General features: G+C 37.3%; 1 protein-coding gene across 1 annotated transcript in view; it reads left to right on the forward strand.

The window, feature by feature from the left end:
- The window catches only part of Dhc98D (Dynein heavy chain at 89D), a gene marked incomplete at its 5' end in the record, with an annotated part of 155,605 nt that overhangs the window by 101,757 nt on the left and 33,968 nt on the right, over positions 1–19,880 (forward strand). Inside the window, 8 exons of the mRNA XM_088275208.1 lie at positions 1,830–2,025; positions 3,098–3,295; positions 5,134–5,278; positions 8,795–8,981; positions 11,893–12,085; positions 14,221–14,373; positions 17,057–17,244; positions 17,862–18,083. Of these exons, the coding sequence (XP_088131334.1) occupies positions 1,830–2,025; positions 3,098–3,295; positions 5,134–5,278; positions 8,795–8,981; positions 11,893–12,085; positions 14,221–14,373; positions 17,057–17,244; positions 17,862–18,083 (1,482 nt within the window). The remainder of the gene's footprint in view (positions 1–1,829; positions 2,026–3,097; positions 3,296–5,133; positions 5,279–8,794; positions 8,982–11,892; positions 12,086–14,220; positions 14,374–17,056; positions 17,245–17,861; positions 18,084–19,880) is intronic.

Raw genomic sequence — 19,880 nt, forward strand, 5'->3', positions numbered from 1 at the left:
GCCTCTTTTATAATTGTGCTACAGAAATGACCTGATGGTTGAGACGTACGGCCGAATCACTCCTAGAGCTGTATAGTTGCAGTGATGGGTGTTGGTAATTGCGAGTCATATAAAGGTAGGCACTGACCGTAGCATTTCGTCGTAACGTAACGTCGTAACATCGCTCACGGCGAGCATCCGACTATGGATGGAGCGCTCGGCTCGCTGTACTGACTATACGAATGCTCGCAATGCAAATGTCTCCGGTCAGTCCCCGCCATAAGAAATTATGATAACTCTTTGAAGGGACTGTGTATTTTATCTATTAACACATTGTTGTCCAGAGCCACCAAAACTCGGTTAATACAAATTGGCGGTGGGGTGCGGGAAACTTGTAAATACGGGCATTATATACGCCTGTATTTATAAGTTTCCGTATTTACAGGTCAATTTATATATAAAGTATTACTTTTCGTTACGTCCAAAAATGTACCTTCTTTGCCAATTATTACTTTTATATATTGAAGATATACGAGGATTTAAAAAAATACAACAAAATCTTTCACAGCGCAAATGAATTATACCTATTTCAGTACAATTAGTACAATTTATGGATGTCCATTTGTGTGATTGACGGGATGCCAGAGCAGGATATTTAAAAGAAATGCGTACTTACAGTTTGTTTATTGATATAAAATTCTTACACGATTTGATATTAACTTATTATAATTTATCTAATTGATTATTGAACTTTGAATGAAATATGAAGCTAAAATATACGTTCTTTAACAATCAAGCGATGGCAGGCGATTCTCGCCCCCGCGCTCCGGTTGGCTGCTTTTGTTGAATCCGCTCAGTGTTGTCAACCTGACAGTAGCAGTATAATTCAGTGTTGTCAACCTGACAACACCAAATGGCGTGGCCGGACGGCTACAAATTGTACTGTTGATGAATATTATTGGTAATATTTTGTTTTAGAACTTGTTAAGTAACTTTCGGATATAGTTTCTGTCCCGATGTCGTGTTTTTTGAGTTTTCGTGGATATTCTTTCATTCTTTTCTTATTTATTTGAACTTTTTTGTACAATATGTGTGTACATTGGCGGGCTTATTGCTATAAAGCAATATCTTCCTACCAACCAGACAGACAGAACAGACTAGTGTGAACGATCTAGGCTTGTGCCTTTTGATGTCTGTTAGAAATTAGCGGGGAGATAATGCTTGAACAGGTTAAGACAAGGATAAGAAAAAAGAAAAACAAAGAAACATAAGAGAGCACAATTACAAATTAAGAATTTAAACAGGGTAACGTGAATAGAAAAACAAAATGACGATAGAGTAAGGAAGGCATGGGAAAAGGGAATCAGGTAGCAAGTTTAAGGAAGAGAGGAGGGGTCAGGGAAAGAGGAGATGGACAGTTAGGGTTCTAAGGTAAGATAATGATGTTTCAGGCATTTTTTGAAGGTTAAAATAGAAGGTGCATTTTTTACGTGTAGAGGTAGTTCATTACAGAGTCTAGCCGCTTATACAAATAAAGAAAAAATTTATTAAAATACTTGCTGATTGCTTTAAATGATGGCATTTTGTAAAGCTTGGTATAAATTTCAATAACAAAATGTTGATTGTGTAATAAAATAATCATTTTTAGACCTTTAGTTCAAAGATATAGCTTTTCATATGCCCAACCTGATTTAGTGCGAGCAGATTACATGGTTTTCCACATTGTTGCAGAATTTATCGAAAAAAATACCTCCTCACAGTGTTAGTAAATGAGTATTTTGCAGCTCTCTGCCGAGAAAGCGAATTTTTACCTTGACCTTCTTTATAAGCTAAGCTGAGTGGCGTTGCAGGGACGCGATATGGAACTACTTCTGCAACGAGTGCGCCAGCAACCTGCACGTGGTGCTGTCCATGTCCCCCGCCGGCGACCTGCTGCGCAACCGCTGCCGCTCCTTCCCCGGCCTCGTCAACAACACCACCATCGACTGGATCTACCCCTGGCCCAGGCAGGCCCTCCACGCCGTGGCCAACATCTTCCTGTCCGACGTACGACACATTCTGCAATATACTTACTTCTTCTTGAGTCCAGTATTCCCTCTTGGGACCATCTTGTCTGGGGCCTACCCAAGCTTCTGTGTCCTGTTCTAGGCCTCCAGTAAAGCACTTGACTGTGCTTTTACAATTTAAATAACCTAACTACAGTTGTCCGCCTTCGTAGTGTCACTCGGGTACCGTACTGGATGTCCCGGGTTCGATTCCCAGAGGAGGGGTCAAATAAATATAAGTGATTTTTTTACTACTACTACTACCATCACGCCGTTTCTCCGCAGGGGTAGGCAGAGAGGATGGAACGCCACACTCTTCTGTCCTGACATACACTCCTCGCCTCCTTCACATCCATACATCTAGTCATACATGCACTCCGATTACGCAGACTTTTGACACCACCAGATTTTAGGTTCTGATTGATCTGATCGTGCCAAGTCTTTTTCGGTCGTCGTCGTTCTGTTTTCTCTCTCACATTTGCCACATATATTTTCTTAGTCATTCTCTCGCTATCCATTCGCTCCACATGTCCATACCACTGCAAAGAACTCTTCCTAATCTTTTCAATTATTCCTCGTTCAGCCTTACATTCCTTTCTTATATCTTCGTTTTTAATTCTGTCATACAATGATTTTCCACACATTCGTCTGAGGGAGCGCATTTCAACAGCGTTCACTCTGCTTTCATCCTTCCTTTGCCAGTTCCATGTTTTGCTTGCATGGCTTCCACCGCTAGCTAGGCTTCCATGGAAATATGATTTTTTTGCTCTGATATTTATTCAATATTACCCTGGACTGGTACCTGAAGCGGAGGGCTAATCACCTTTCCTTTGTGTGTTAACGATCAAGATAATACTGCATTTATATGATGCAGTGCCCTATGCACCATCAGGTGCGGATGAGAGTTTGAAGAAGAAGAAGAACTACAATTCAATACCAAATGCCTATCCTAGCCTTGCATTCTTTTGTACAACGCCACTCTAACTTATATCATACAATGTTTTGCCACACATTCGTTTTTATTCGCAAGTTTGATGTTTCATCTAAAGTTCCTCATGTCCCGTGCCCCGCAGGTGGCGTACATTCCGGAGCGCCTGATGCGCAGCATCGTGGAGCACGTGGTGCACGTGCACTCCTCGGTGACCAGCTACACGCTGGACTTCAAGCTGCAGCTGAGGAGGATGAACTACGTGACGCCCAAACACTACATCGACTTCATAACCTGCTACGTCAAGCTCTTGGAAGAAAAGGACAACTATATTGTTGCCCTGGTAACGAACCCACGTTTTTATTAGAGTGCCATTCCAAGTACACTTTTTGTTATATTGACATCACAACAAAAAGCCTTCTTAGGACATCCGAAATGAAGACTCTACGACCCATTGCAGGCCTAACACTTCGCGACAGAGTAAGAAACTCAGATATAAGAAAAATCTGCGATGTTGAAGATGTTGTGCGATGGGGAAGAGAAAGAAGACATTTCTGGAGAGATCATGTGAGAAGAGCGAGTTCGGATCGAGTGGTGAGGGTGGCAGCGGACAGCAGCATAGGCGGGATCAGACCCCCAGGAAGACCACCTAAACGATGGAAGGATAGCTGGTCTTCCACCTCCCAGGACCGACCCGAAAATGACAGGACCTAGTCCTAAAAGAAGAAGAAGAAGAAGACATCACAACATAGATGAGAAGAATATGAAAGTCTGGGAATTTACAGGGCTCACGGCTTGTCGTAGGCTGGTTTGAGTGATCGCTTGACACATTATTTTGGGCGGTTTTTTCATCAACTCCGACCCTAATTACTATACTAATTTTTGTTGTGTAATAATTACACGCCTGTCCGCCTCCGTGGTGTAATGGTCAGCGTGTTTAGCTACCGTGCTGGAGGTCCCGGGTTCGATTCCCAGAGGGGGGTGAAAATAAATAATAGGGATTTTACACTGTAATATTTATTTAATATTACCCTGGACCAGTTCCTGAAGCGCAAGAGTGATCACCTTGCCTTCGTGTAAGTAATGATCAAGATAACACTGCGTCAATTCGATGCAGTGCCCTATGCATAATGTGACCATTTATTTTTATCTTCAAAACGGGACATCTACCAATTTTTACGTAATAGTATGTATATTCAAGAAAACACGTGATTTTTCATAGTTTTTATGAATATAATAAGAAGAAAAGGAATGTTGATAAAGAAAATAACAGATAATATAAATATGAAAAAATTATGTTGTTTTATATTTTTCTGATGAACAAATTTTCTTAAGTATAAGTGGGTTTTTTTTTAATAAGAATGGAATTCATGGCAGGATTTTTTTAAAATTTATCTTAACTTTAAATTTATCTTAACATCGCTTTAAGTACTCCGACTTGTAATTGTGTTTTTTCTGTCGTTCACAACTTATTCGTCTGTGAAAATACTCTTTCTTCGGGAGTATACCATATGTTCCGGACAAGCATAAAACATATTCAATGATTACTCTAAAGTTTTATAAAAATATACTACAAACTACCGCAGATTTTTTGCACTTTTTTATTGTTACCGTGCGTTGCTCTTTTTTGAAAACGGGACATTTCGACGTCCCGAAACTTTACTTGGGGACAACGGGACAGACTATCCAAAAACGGGACGGTCCCGTTCAAAACGGGACGTATGGTCACTTTACCTATGCACCATTGGGTGCGGACAAGGGTTATAAGTTAAGTTAAGTTAAATAATAATTACAAGCAATCGCAAACCCAATTCCCATCTGTGCAATGTTTTTTGACCTCTCTCGGGCCCTACTAAAAGTAGGCAAATAGAACGCATATAAGCGTCTCCCACTCTCTACCAACAGTATGTAAAAGACGCTTTAAAGCGTTTCCCGCAAGCAATGTGATAATACACAAGAATATTTCTTGTTCTTCCCATGATTGACAACCATTCTGTGCGAATTTTGGATGTTGTATTTATTATTCAATTAACACCTTCTGAGACTTTCATCAAATGTATGTAAGGTTCTTCCAGAATTATTTTACAAACTAGGACATGAGATGAAAATATGATATTAAATTTTTCATTAAAAGTTGAGTTGGTCATTTGAGTGGTGTCACAAAGTTGTGTGAATTTTCAGTGCGAGCGTCTGGAGGGCGGTCTGTCCAAGATTGCGGAGGCCAATGTAGAGCTGGTCAGCCTCAACGAGAAGCTGGAGGTGCAGAAGGTCATAGTCGCGGAACAGACTGAAAACTGTGAAAAACTACTAGTTGAGATATCCAAAGGTAACAACTTATTATTATCAGTCACCCTACGGATGATATATCGCTCACTCCTTTCAACAACGTCATAAATCAAAAATCGACAATTTTTAGTTGTGCACGTTTTCGGAATGCCCAGAAAATGTACTATATCCCAGCAAAAAAGGCATATTTTAAACTTAATATTTACCCGCTACAGGGCAGAAAGTGTTGTTTTTGCATTTTGAAGAAAAGGTATTGTTTAATTATTTTTTTAAACAAACTAAATATTTTTTAAATGGAGGAAAAACAATCAGGTTTTACCTAAAAAGATCTGTTGCACAGTAAAAAGTTAAATAAGTGGCTTGATATTTATTTTTAATACATTGAATTTTTTATTCTTTTTTTTTTATTCATTTAATATATTTACATTTTTATTTATAACATAATACATTTGAATCATTTATACATATGGAGAACTTTTATATTTCGATTGCTGTGCCTCTCCATAAAAGAGACTGTGCTCTTGTGCTTGAAGAGGGACTTACACTCGTGGTTTAATGTTACATAATAAAAGATATTATAGTTTTTATTTATATATTTTTTCAAGATTTAAATGTATAGAGCTTTTTTCTTAAGTATTTTTATATCATCTATTTTTTTAATTTCTTTAGGGAGTTTATTGAAATGTTTGATTGCCAAATATTTAAAGTTTTGCTGAAATTGCTCGGTGTCGCATTTTGGAGTAGAAAAATCGTTTGAGAATCTCGATGATAAATTTTTTGTTAAATTTAAGTAGTTGTCACCCTTTAGTATTTGAAAAATTGCGTTTTTTTTATAAATGGATTCTATATTTGGGACTTGAAATTTTTTAAATAATAATTTTATTGGATATATGTTTTTTTTTCAAAATAACTTTAATCATGGTTTTCTGTACTATTTTCACTGAGTTCAGTATGTTGTTGTATGAGCCTCCCCATGCAATAATGCAATGCAATAATTTTATTTATAAACTTTAAAATGATCTGAAAAATAATTTTTTTGTTGATATATGATGTTGTTGAAAGGAGTGAGCGATATGTATCAATATTTTCCTTTCTTTTTCGGTGATGTGTGACATTGCTTGCAATAACTTTAAAATGCACACCAAGTCCTACCAAAATTCATTTTTAAATCGAGCCCGCGGTATGTTCAATGTAATGCTTGATGAAATAGACAATAATAATGTTTCTTTTAATACGTTTAAGACAAATATTGTTGATGTCTATTTGACTATTTGATAAAGAAAGGTTCTATTATTTGATAAAAACATTTAACCCTTTCCGGTCCATAAAAAAAAAAAAAAATTCCATCAGGTCCACAAAAGATTTACAGCATTACAGAGTAAAACAATACGTCCAAGTTTTTTTTAATAAAACTACACTTGTATACAATCTTGTCTCTTATTATTTCATTTACAGACATCTAATGTATGATATCGGTGAAAACAGTGACCGATGCAAAGGCTGGGCTTTCTCTCGTAAGTGACGCAAATGTATCGGGTTTCTTTCCTACCACCAGGAATTTTTCCTTGAGTGTAACATTTTTCCATCCACGTGGGCTATTGTGGATGGAATCGTCATCACTGCCGCTCACATGCACTCGGGTCGAGTGTAACTGATGCCGGTAGCCGGAAATCCGAGTGACGGATACCGAGCCAGCCCCCAAAACAAACCTTTTGTATCATTCTCGGGTAGAAAGTTACACATTGTAGTGTGTATAAAATTATGTGAATCCTCATTCTAGTTTACCGCATACTAGATACGAGTGAGAAAAAATATGTTTGCTTGTATTTTAACACTAAACTGATGAAGAAAAAAATGTCAAATGACATTCGACATAGGACCGGAAAGGGTTGATGTAAGTTTATTATATAGTTAAACTTTCATCTACATGACAGTTTATTTTTATTTTTAGATTAATAAAAATAATAATAAAACCCTTATCCGCACCCCAATGGTGCATAGGGCACTGCTTCATATGAACACAGTGTTATCTTGATCGTTTGCACACGAAGGAAAGGTGATCAACCCTCCGCTTCAGGTACCAGTCCAGAGTAATGTTGAATAAATATTACAGTGAAAAAATCACAAATATTTATTTGAACCCCCTGGGAATCGAACCCGGGACCTCCAGAATGGTAGCCGAGCGTGCTGGCCATTACACTACGGAGGCAGACATTTTTAGAGGCATTTTTAGATTACTTAAGTGAAAAACTGTAACTGGAATGTAATTTTTTTAAATTTTATTATATTTTGTAAATATTCTGTTGGTTTTCCAATAATGTATATCTCGATAAATGTAATAAATAATAAGATCGGGTTTTAGGTATTCCTCCATAATACATTTACAAATTGAATGAAAAAATAAAAACAATTACCACTCATCAGACACATTATAAAGATATTTTCTGGGAATTCTGAAAAATTGTACAATACGATCAAACGTGTGCCAATGAGTGACGTAGGTATATTCATGCTAAAAAAACCGCTATGCGACACTATTCACATCTTGCTCTAACTTTATATGGTTTTATTGGTACGCAAGATATGCCATCTCAGTTCTCATTTGTTTTTCTAGTAATGAACCTAGTGCGTCAGCAGTAGCTTGCGGGCAGCCAACCAAGGTGGTTATCTCGCTCGTTTTCGAGTGTGAGTCGGTGATTTTTTCATGTTTTCAGCTTCATCATATCATATCCCAAGGCTGGTTTAATTAATTGATCGCTTTATACACTTGTGTATCGCTTTATACTTTTGAAAATCCACATTACATTAATTTTTGGAACTTGATATATCGCTCACTCCTTTCAAGAATGTCATAAATCAAAACACTCGATTTTTCAGGAGAACGTTTTTAAAGTTTAAAAATATGATACAATGTATTAAAAATAAATATCAAGCCACTTATTGAACTTTTTACTGTGCAACAGATATTTTTCGGTAAAACCTGAAGGTTTTTTTCCAATTAAAAAATATTTAGTATAGTTAAAAAATAATTAAACAATACCTTTTCTTATAAATGCAAAAACAACACTTTCTGCCCTGTAGCGGATAAATATTAGGTTTTAAATATGCCGCTTTTGCTGGGATAAAGTACATTTCCTGGGCATTCCGAAAACATGCACAACTGAAAATTGATGTTTTTTGATTTATGACTTTCTTGAAAGGAGTGAGCGATATGCACTTGTATACTGAACATCCATATTGCATTAATATACGGAACTTGTATATATGCAATGGTCTTGGATCCCTTTACCAATCTATAATCAGTCATAGTCCCAAATCTTTGGGTTGTACCTACATATGAAAGGGATCCAAGACCATTGCAGGTAAACAAGTTTCAAAACATAATTCAATAATTGATGTTTGATCTCAACAGACACCTATAATATCCAAAGGTAATATGGAAGTCCACTGCTTTCCGATTTTGGCGGTAGCAGCCATCTTTACAGATAATTTGACAGGATCACACTTAATTTGAAAGGGATTCATTTTGATTTCCTGTCGTATTCTCCGCTTGCAGCTACGGAAGTGGCTTTGGAGAAGAAGTCGGTGGCTTCGGAGAAGAGTAAAGAAATAGAGGAGCAGAACAAGATTATATCCGTGGAGAAGGCGGACGCCGAGGAAGCTCTGTCTTCCGCCTTGCCGGCTCTGGAAGCCGCCAGACTGGCGCTGGAGGACCTGGACAAGTCGGACATCACTGAGATCAGGTAGGTGCTAATTTGGAACAGTTTGTGTTGCTTTGAAACAAAGACTTCCAAATTGTCCACATTTCTTCCCAGAATCTATATTTTTTTTATAATAATAATAATAAAAAAACCCTTATCTGCACCCCAATGGTTCATAGGGCACTGCGTCATATAAACGCAGTGTTATCTTGATCGTTTACACATGAAGGAAAGGTGATCAGCCCTCCGCTTCAGGTGCCAGTCCAGGGTAATATTGAATAAATATGACAGTGAAAAAATCACTTATATTTATTTTACCCCCCTTGGGAATTGAACCCGGGACCTCCAGAACGGTAGCCGAGCGTGCTGACCATTACACTACGGAGGCGGAGATTTTTTTGCATAATGTATATTTATTAGAAGTCAGTTGGAATACGGCTCCACAGTCTGGTCTCCTCATTATGCTATACACGCTGACAGCGTAGAGAGAGTACAACACAAGTTCCTTAGATATATTCATTTTAAACTAAATATACTCATTGTTGAGTTAGATTATAATTGCATAATGAAGCGGCAAAAATTAATAAATCTTAGTGATAGAAGGGTAATTACTGATTTGGTCCTGTTATATAAAATTCTTAACAATTATTTGGACAGCCCTGATCTCCTAAATTAAATAAAGCTTAGCGTGCGTCCAAGAGGTACTAGGCAAAAATCTATATTCGCAGTATTTGTACATAACGCAAACTATGCCATGTTCTCTTCGATTCCGCGGATTCACATGTTAGCCAATGCTTTTAAAAGTATAGATTTATTTGATATATTGTTATCCACCTTGAAGTCTGTACTTTCTCAGCATTTCTTCTCCACGTTATAATGGATAAATTTAAATGTTGTGTTTCACTTTCTCTCGCTGCTTGCAGATAGTGTGTGAAGGAGACGTGTATTTACCAGTGCTTACTATTTGTTATTTTATTAATATTTTATGTTTAAGACTTTTTTTTTTCTCTATTAGTGTATTCATTAGTGTATTTTTATATTAGATACTGTATATTTGTATTATGTTAAAGGCATTAGCCGATCAATAAATAAATTCATTCATTCATTCAAACCCTTATCCGCACCCCAATGGTGCATAGGGCACTGCATCATATAAACGCAGTGTTATCTCGATCGTTAACACATGAAGGAAAGGTGATCAGCCCTCCGCTTCCGGTACCAGTACCAGTCCAAGGTAATATTGAATAAATATAAGAGTGAAAAAATCACTTATATTTATTTGACCCCCCTGGGAATCGAACCCGGGACCTCCAGTACGGTAGCCGAGCGTGCTGACCATTACGCTACGGAGGCGGACATTGTCATATGGAATGTTCCCATTTAGTTTAGTGGCTTTGGATATATGTAGAAGTATAGTATGGTTTTGGACTTGTGAATCTCCAGAGTGGAATTCGATATCCGTTTTTAGCCATTTCCGAGTTGTTAAATATACTAAAGATGTGTTATTACAAAGGAATCAATTTACGGAAATGAAAGTGAATGTGGATGTTTTGGCATTTACATGGCTTACCTACTGGTTACTGTTGATTTCATCACTTTATACAATAATATAAAGTTCACCATGATTCTGACCATGATGGATCTCCGATACCACTTGATATTTGGATCTTTTACATGTCAACGTGCCCTACGTAAAGTGCTCTAACTACATTTTTGTCAATTTTGAGATATTTGGTGTATGCTATGAACTGACCGTTATCTACAATACACAAACAAAAATTATGTATAAAATAAATTATGCCTAGTTTTCAGGCGAATAAGATGCTATCTACATTAAATTTTAGAAATGAACTGAACTCCTAAAACGCTAACTACTTAATTTTGACAAAGCATAAAGTTTTGAAAGGATTTAATACTTCATTTTATTGTGTTTTTGAATTTTTAATACTAGTTTAGAATTTCAGATAAAACCGTTGATTAATAAAAAAAAATCTTCTAATTTCTCTCCTGTAAAGTAACAGATTTGCAGATAGAGTAATTTACGTAGGGGCTGACAATGTATTATGTTTACTCTCTTGGTTTTTATGCTTCAGTTCCTGGGTTAGATTCCCAGGAAAGTTTTATAAATACTTACTTACTAATCGTCACATAATTTTTTACTTAAATATTTGTTTAACATTACTCTGGACTGGTACCTAAACCACGGGACTGATCAGCTTGCATTAGTGTAGTTAATGATCAAGATAACACTGTCTCAATACAATGCAGTGCTCTATTCACCGTTGGGTGTGAATACGGGTTAGTAGAAGAAGAACATACATTGTATATACAGGTATCCATCCACACAGTTAGACACAACATCTTGCAAGAGATTTGCAAACTAAATAGATGCATGTCTCATTCTTGAATAAGGAATAAACAAAGCCATTTATTTTTGGTACAAAATACAAGTAATTTTCAGATTATTTTTCGACATCTCATCAAAGATGAAGAAGAATATGGAAGTCTGGGCATTCACGGGGCTGACGACCGTCATAGGCTGGTTTAAGTGATCACTTTGCACACGTGTGACATTCACCAATTCTACCCATTATTGACAACCACACTACTCAAATTCTTGGAAGTTCTATATATATGAACCAATTTAGAAACCTTGTTCTTGAATCACTAGAACTTTACTAGAGACATCTATTGGTGAGATGTAGATGTAGATGTGTATGTAAAGTGATCACTTTAACCAGCCCCAGCGGTCGTCAGCCCCGTAAATGCTCATACTTCCATATTCTTCTTCATCTTTGATGAGATGTCAAAAAATAACATGAAAATAACCCCTGTAATTGAAGATAATCCAGATTTTGTGAACAAGTATTTGCGCACACTCAAAATGTTGTGGACAAGTAATTTTAATCCTTGTCGATTGAGGATGGTGTGCGATGGTTGTTTCCGTGTTCAGGTCCTTTGCCACGCCCCCGGAGGCGGTGCAGGTGGTGTGCGAGTGCGTGGTCATCATCTGGGGGCTCAAGGAGGTGAGCTGGAAGGCGGCCAAGGGCATGATGAGCGACCCCTCCTTCCTGCGCAAGCTGCAGGAGATGAACTGTAACCTCATCACGCAGACGCAGGTTAAGAACGTCAAGGCGCATCTCAAGGTACTTGCTAGCGATATCATTATACTAGCAATAAAAGTAGGGGAAGGGGGGGCTAGTTGTTACAAAAAAATAAAAAGCTAAATATCTGGTAACTGTTTATATTGAGACACATAATATTGATTATATCTTAATGTACATACATTAAAATATAATAAAACAATTAAAATATGTTCCAACAAAGTCCACAAAAATAATTATGGCATATTTGAAAAATTCATAAAACTGTAACAACTTGCCCCTTACGGGGGTAAGTTGTTACAGTTGAATAGATATTTTCATTCTTACTTCTTTAGCTGCAGGTTTTTTGTAGGTCTCCTCGGAAATTTCACCTATATTGGTTTTTTTATGTGTCCGTACCATTGTTTTATAAATTCTAGAACAGTAATAATAAATGCTTTAATATTTTTATATAAATATGCCATTTGAACTAAAAGGAAAAAGTTGTGGGGCTAGTTGTTACAGTATGTGTCCGTACCATTGTTTTATAAATTCTAGAACAGTAATAATAAATGCTTTAATATTTTTATATAAATATGCCATTTGAACTAAAAGGAAAAAGTTGTGGGGCTAGTTGTTACAGTAACAACTAGCCCCTACATTGTTGTAACTAGCCCCTCTGACCCAAAATAAAAACAAATTGTTAAAACATTAACACGGAAAGTGTTATCTCGATATATTATATTAATGTAAGCAGAGACATGTAGAATTTTACTAATTTACTTTGAATCAACTTACCTCTTGTAGTTGGAGAACAATTAAATTTCAAAATCAATTAACGAAAGTTACTTTCAGATACGAAATACACTATAATCAGTTTTATTTGAATTACGCACGACCGGCAGGAGCGACATTCCATCAAGCTCTGCGGACAATACTGTGCGATACGTACGCCACAGAACCTAGTGGTTGGGGAGTTATTGGGAATGTAACAACTTGCCCCCGTAACAACTAGCCCCGCCTTCCCCTATGCTTAAGTGGAAAATAGACTGGAGTGGCGAAGGAGGTGTCATTTGTTGCTGCTGACCAATCCACAGGATTGAGACAAAAGAAGAGAGTAGGCCTAAAGCTAGTATGCTAAAGATAGAGACTGACCGGAGCATTTAGTTGTAACATAACGTCATAACATCGCTCGCGGCGAGCATCATCGAGCATCGGAAACTATGGATGGAGCGCTCGGCTTGCTGTACTGACTGCCTGAATGCTCGCATCGTAACGTGTTACGTTACGATGACATGTGGAAGTCAGTCACCTTAATGGGAGGCATTTTGAACAATATTTCTTCTTATGCGTCTTCACTCAATGAATTTTCAGACCCGAAGCCTACTCTTTCTGCCAATATTCCCCTGCATGGCACTTCGATTGGATGATCCAATCTCATTTGTGTCTATTCACTTTCATTACCCAACCATTAGTATCTCTTTTTTAAACAGTTCCATTATTTTACAAAACACTCAAAGTTTCTTTGACCAAACTTAGTATAGCGAATTGCTACGTTTGAGTTTTGGGCATATGTTGCCGTGTTTAGTGATCACGTGAAGGGATCACGTTTTTAGTATAATGAGGGTATGCCAGAATAATTTAAAGAATGTTTTTACTCACAGTTAGTTGTTTTATTTATATAAGTGCGTACACTCAAATCAGGATAATTACAAAATACTTAATACTATAAATTTATGTAGTATAGAAGCAAAATCAAAATCAAAATAAAAACGTCCGATGCTATCAACGCTGTAGGTGGCACTCGCCGCCTTTGCCATCGGCTCGCCTCGGTGTTGGTTCCGCCCGGAAATCTCCGTTAGAATTCGTCTTGTTTCGTGTCCGTCAGCGCTGCCAACTCGACGGTGTAGCTAGATCGCCTACATTAGTATATTTTTGATGCATTACTGCATTTTTGAACTTGTGGTTCTATGGTTTTATTCTTCTTCTATGTGCGTGTCACGTCAGGTCCCCTAGACATCGACTATCACTTGAGAGTAATTGTCCTTGTCTTGGGCAGCTCTCAACAGCGCCTCGACAGTCCTATAGTTTTCGCATGATGTATTACTGGTGATTTGCATGTTGTTTACCCGGGAGGTATTTTCTTTGTAGGTATAAGGATTTGTTAACATAATTATTGTTGACATGTTGCGTTGTAGACTTCCAAGAAGCTGGACGCCATGGAGAGTGTGAGCAAAGCGGGCTACGGGCTGCTGAAGTTTGTGTACGCAGTTTTGGGCTACTGCGCAGTGTACAAGGACGTCAAGCCCAAACAGGACAAAGTGGAACAACTGGAGAGAGATTTCAATGCCGTGAGTACTTCATAAATAAAATTTAAAATAAAAAAGTTACATATCCCTGATAAGATGAGAAATACGACAATACTTTAAGTGTGTCCAAATTTTTGTTTACAGCGCTGGGTTTGTTCACATAGGAGATATTAATGTATTGATGCTACGTATCAATATGTTGATACTTTGGAAGACCCGGTGTGTGTGTATTGTAACGGGATGCCAGAATAGGATATTTAAAAGAAATGCTTACTTACAGTTTGTTTACTGATATAAATTCTTACACTTTAATTGATATTAACTATTATAATTTATCTAATTGATTATGGAACTTTGAATTAAACATGAAGCTAAAATATACGTCCTTCAGAAATCAAGCGATGCGGCGAATCTCGGTCTCCGCGCTTCGGTTGGCCGCTTTTGTTGAATCCGCTCGGGAATCTCCGTGGTGAATTCGTATATTTCAGTGTTGTCAACCTGACAACACCAAATGGCATGGCCAGACGCCTACAATACGTAATATCAATTTATGAATAGCTACATATAGTTAGTAGTAATAGTTTTTTTTTGCTGTTGCCTTATAGCACTTATTTTTACTTTATTGCTCTTCTCAACTAGTACATCTTATAACTGTTTTTTTTTTTCATTATTATTTTTACTTAAACTCTAAATTAAGTCTGCCTATAAATCTTAACTTTCGCTTTATTTTATTCTTGCTGTTTACTTTTAACTCATTTAACATTTCGCTCACTCCTTTCAAGAAGTCATAAATCAAAAAACTTGATTTTTCAGGAGAACGTTTTTAAAGTTTAAAAATATAACACAATGTATTAAAAATAAATATCAAATCACTGATTGAGCTTTTTACTGTGCAACAGATCTTTTTAGGTAAAACCTGAAGGTTTTTTCTCCATTTGAAAAATATTTAGTTTATTTAAAATAATAATAAAACAATACCTTTTCTTCAAAATACAAAAACAACACTTTCTGCCCTGTAGCGGGTAAATATTAAGTTAAAAATATGCCTCTTTTGCTGGGATATAGTACATTTTCTGGGCATTCCGAAAACATGCAGAGCTGAAAATTGACTATTTTTGATTTATGACGTTCTTAAAAGGAGTGAGCGATTTGTGAAATTTTGTAATTGGAATATTACAATTACCTGATTTATTTGTTATTCATTATTGTATTTATTTTAATGTTCTGTCAAATTTCTAAATAAATCAAATAAAATGAGGAAATCGGCAAGGATGCTACTAACGCATCACGAAAATCTTGGCATTCAGTCATTGAATGATAGCCAAGATTCAAGGCAAGCTGACAAGCAGATGGACTGACTGGACCAATGTCAGTGCTATCCCAATATTAAATTCTAGTAACCAATGCAGGAATATTAATATCTTAACATAGATGATGTCCATGCTAAATTTGTATCAGTTTTCTTATCTTTTCAGCCTATAAATTTACGCCAATCGTTCAATTTCTGATGTTTCCGTTTTCAACAGTAATTTTAAACCATTAAAGATAATCCAAGATTCAGCATTTATTATGTATTATTTTCATATTATTTTTTGACATCTCATCAAAGATGAAGAAGAATATGGAAGTCTGGGCATTTACGGGGCTGACGACCGTCACTTGAATCACTAGTACTTCACTAGAGACATCTATTAGTGAGATGTAAAGAAGCTTTTTTACTAAGCAGAAACTCTTATATTAGTATGTGAGGTCCGAATCCTGGATTATATTCACACACATGAGAAACGCCAGAAAATACCATTTTCATTTTTATTATTAAGCTTATAATTTGACCAGATAGTTTATTTACAACATTTTGAGTGTGTCCAAATACTTGTTCACAAAATCTGGATTATCTCCAATTACAGGAATTCTTTGATGAGATGTAAAAAAATAATATGAAAATAACACCTGTAATTGGAGATAATCCAGATTTTGTGAACAAGTATCTGCACACACTCAAAATGTTGTATGTATTATTTTAACAAATTTATACATTTTCGACTAAAGTATATCTATTTATTGATTTGGCGTTTAATTTTGTTTCGCCTTGTTAGAGCATTATCAAACGAATGTCATTTGTTTGATAATGCCCTAACAAGGCAAAACAATTGTCACAATAAAAAAATTTATATGTATTTTTGTTAATAAAATACAACTTGGTAGACTCAAAAAATCTGTGTTTGATTTCAAATGAATACATAAATGAAATATATTTATTGATAATTCAACACAGATAAAGAAAAATAGGAAATCTATGTATTTACTGGTCTTACGACCAGTCAAAGGCTGGTTTAAGTTCATAATCGTAACATTCATCGTTCTTGCCATGATTGACAACCACACAATTCAAATTTTGGAAGTTGTATTTATCCCATAATTGATACCTTCTAATAGTGTTGTAGGTTGTAGGTTGTAAATCATGAGTGGAATGGTGAATGTAACATGCGTATAAAGCGATCACTGAAACCAGCCTGTGATAGGTCGTAAGTCGTTCAAATACCCAAACTTCCATATTCTTCTTTCTTTGATTAATAGGCGTGCCATGGTAAAACAATTTTCCCTAGTTAAATAGCTAAAAAAAAATCTTCTTCTTCTCCGTCTTGTTCTTCATCAATGAGGGTTGTGGCCCTTGTGGAAAATTTGTCTAGTGATCTATTTTTCATTGAATGCAAACTGCTTGTAGGCCATGGCTTACCTGAACAACCTGAACAACCAAATAGCCAAGATCGAGGCGCAGCTCAACGCACTCAACGAGAAGTACGAGGACGCCATGCGGGCGCGCCTCGCCCTGCAGGAGGAGACCGACCTCATGATGAGGCGGCTGGTGGCGGCCGACAAGCTCATGGGCGGGCTCGGCTCCGAGAGCATCAGGTCAGACACATTCTCTTTCTCTTTCTAAATTCAAGACTCAACCAATCTGGTAGAGTCTTGAATTTTGTACCTTATACGTAGGAAGAGCTACCGCTATGTTGAACAATATCTCATTGGATATTGATCTGTTCAATGTGTCTGAAGGAGTTTTCCGAAGTTGGATTCTTCTACACCTTTAGCAATAGTATTCTTGCTTATTTTCTATTTTTGTTAATGTAAACGATTTAAATTTAAGTTTGTAATGTGTATATTATCTATATCTTTTGTCCGCCTCCGTAGTGTAATGGTCAGCACGCTCGGCTACCATTCTGGAGGTCCCGGGTTCGATTCTCAAGGGGGGTAAAATAAATATAAGTGATTTTTTCACTGTAATATTTATTCAAAATTACCATGGACTGGTACCTGAAGCGGAGGGCTGATCACCTTTCCTTCATGTATCAACGATCAAGATAACACTGCGTTTATATGACACAGTGCCCTATGCACCATTGGGGTGCGGATAAGGGTTTTATTATTTATTATTATTATATTATCTATAAATAAAATAAATTGAAAGTTTAAATAAATAAATAAATTTGAATAAGAGTAATGCTCTCTCTCTCTCTCTCTCTGGGCAGATGGATGGCGGAGCTGGAGGGGCTGCACGAGGAGCGCACGCGGCTGGTGGGCAGCTGCCTGGTGTCGGCCGCCTTCCTCACCTACACGGGCCCCTTCTCCTACGAGTTCCGCATGCGCATGGTCTACGAGGACTGGTGCGCCGACCTGCGGCGCCGCCAGATCCCGCTCTCCGCGCCCTACCGCGTCGAGGCCAACCTGACGGACGACGTCGAGATAAGCGGGTAAGCGCGGCGTGCCTTTGCTGTTGCGAGACCGATGGCACGGAATGCTCTCACGCCTAGTGCGCTGAATTTGGAGAGCCTGCCTTTGCTGTTTCGGGATCCATGGCATGAAACACTCTCTTCTACCAGTTGTTAGAAACAGTGAGAGTGAGATGAAAAAAACTAACAATGCATTTTTACTGTAAGATGATTTAAGTGATCACTTTATATAAACATTCACCATTTTACCCATGATTGAACATATTACTCATGTTTTCAAGTTGAGTAAGCTTGTTTAAGCATTTATCAAAGACTTTTATGAAATGTGTGTAAGATTCTACCTGATTCTATCTTCTTCTTCTTCTTCTTGGTTAAGGCCTTGGTTAAGGCCTTTTAAAAACAGGCCACAGCCTGTTTTTAAAAGGGATTAGCCTCCTGCGATTTCGATTTCTAGCTATAGATCCATCTCTTTGGTGGTCTGCCCGGGAGTCGTCTACCATGTGGTTGGCCGTACAGTGCGATGTGGGGGAGTCTGGATGGTTCCATTCTCCTCACATGCGCATACCATTGTCTTCTTCGTTGCCTTCCCCACCTAACGACATCGTTGATTTCGCATATTTCCCTGATCCTGGCGTTTCTTATTCTATCTCGAAGACTCTTGCCAGATACGCTTCTTAGAGTTTTCATTTCTGACACTCTAAGCGCGTTTTTTGTGCCAACGGGGGCCACTCTACTTTCGATTCCATACGTCATGATGGGTAGGACACAATTTTTGTAAATCTTGATTTTGCTGCCGATCTTCATCTCAGGATTTTTCCATGGCTGCAGCCTTGTTTGCTTGCCCCATCACTTGGCATCGCAGATCCGTCTGAGCACACAGGTCCGCACCCAGGTATTTAAAATTTTCCACCTGTTCTACTAAGACGCCATCCACAGTCACGCTACATCTCACTTTCTTCTTTCTTCGGGTTCTGAGAGGTGATACCTGAAAATATGTATAACGTGGTAATATTTTTCTTTGTAAATTGGGTGTAAATAATATGTAAAGTGGGTGTATAATAGTAAAATAAACAATATGTTGCTTTTTAACTAAAGTTTATAATTAAAGTTTATTCTTAATTAATCTTTACAATATTTTTCTATCTATCTATCTATCTGATTCTGACAGTTCAGAATATTATATTTTTTCTATTTGATGTCTTTTGTTTTATTCAGTGCGACGCATGCGACATCTGGTGGTAGATCTGTTTTATGTAGGTACTATATGTAACTACTTAGTAAAATCTATCTATCTAAAATACCTAGGTAGCTACCTAAGTATTTTATTATATATGATTTAAAAATTTTGTTATACTTTTAAGTAGACCAGTTATTTTACGCGCTTAGAGTGTCTGAAATGAAGACTCTGAGAAGCATAACAGGCGAGAGTCTTCGAGATAGAATCAGAAATGCCAGGACCAGGGAAATATGCGAGATCGAAGATGTCGTTAGGTGGGGAAGGCAACGAAGGAGACAATGGTATGCGCATGTGAGGAGAATGGAACCATCCAGACTCCCCCACATCGCACTGTACGGCCAACCCCATGGTAGACGACTCCCGGGCCACCAAAGAGATGGGTCGATAGCTGGGAATCGACGTCGCAGGAGGCTAATCCCTCTTAAAAACAGGCCGCAATGCCTATAATAATAATAATAAGAAGAAGTTATTTTATTTACAATTTTTCTAATGTGTCCGAGAACTCACATGTGAATGAAATTGTCAATTGATGAATGGATACAACTTCCGAACTTTGAGTAGTGTGGTTGTCAGTCATTGGT

The sequence above is a fragment of the Brachycentrus maculatus genome, unplaced genomic scaffold (genome assembly GCF_059751285.1).
Source record: "Brachycentrus maculatus isolate JH-2025_06_01 unplaced genomic scaffold, ASM5975128v1 h1tg000817l, whole genome shotgun sequence".
Lineage (NCBI taxonomy): Eukaryota > Metazoa > Arthropoda > Insecta > Trichoptera > Brachycentridae > Brachycentrus > Brachycentrus maculatus.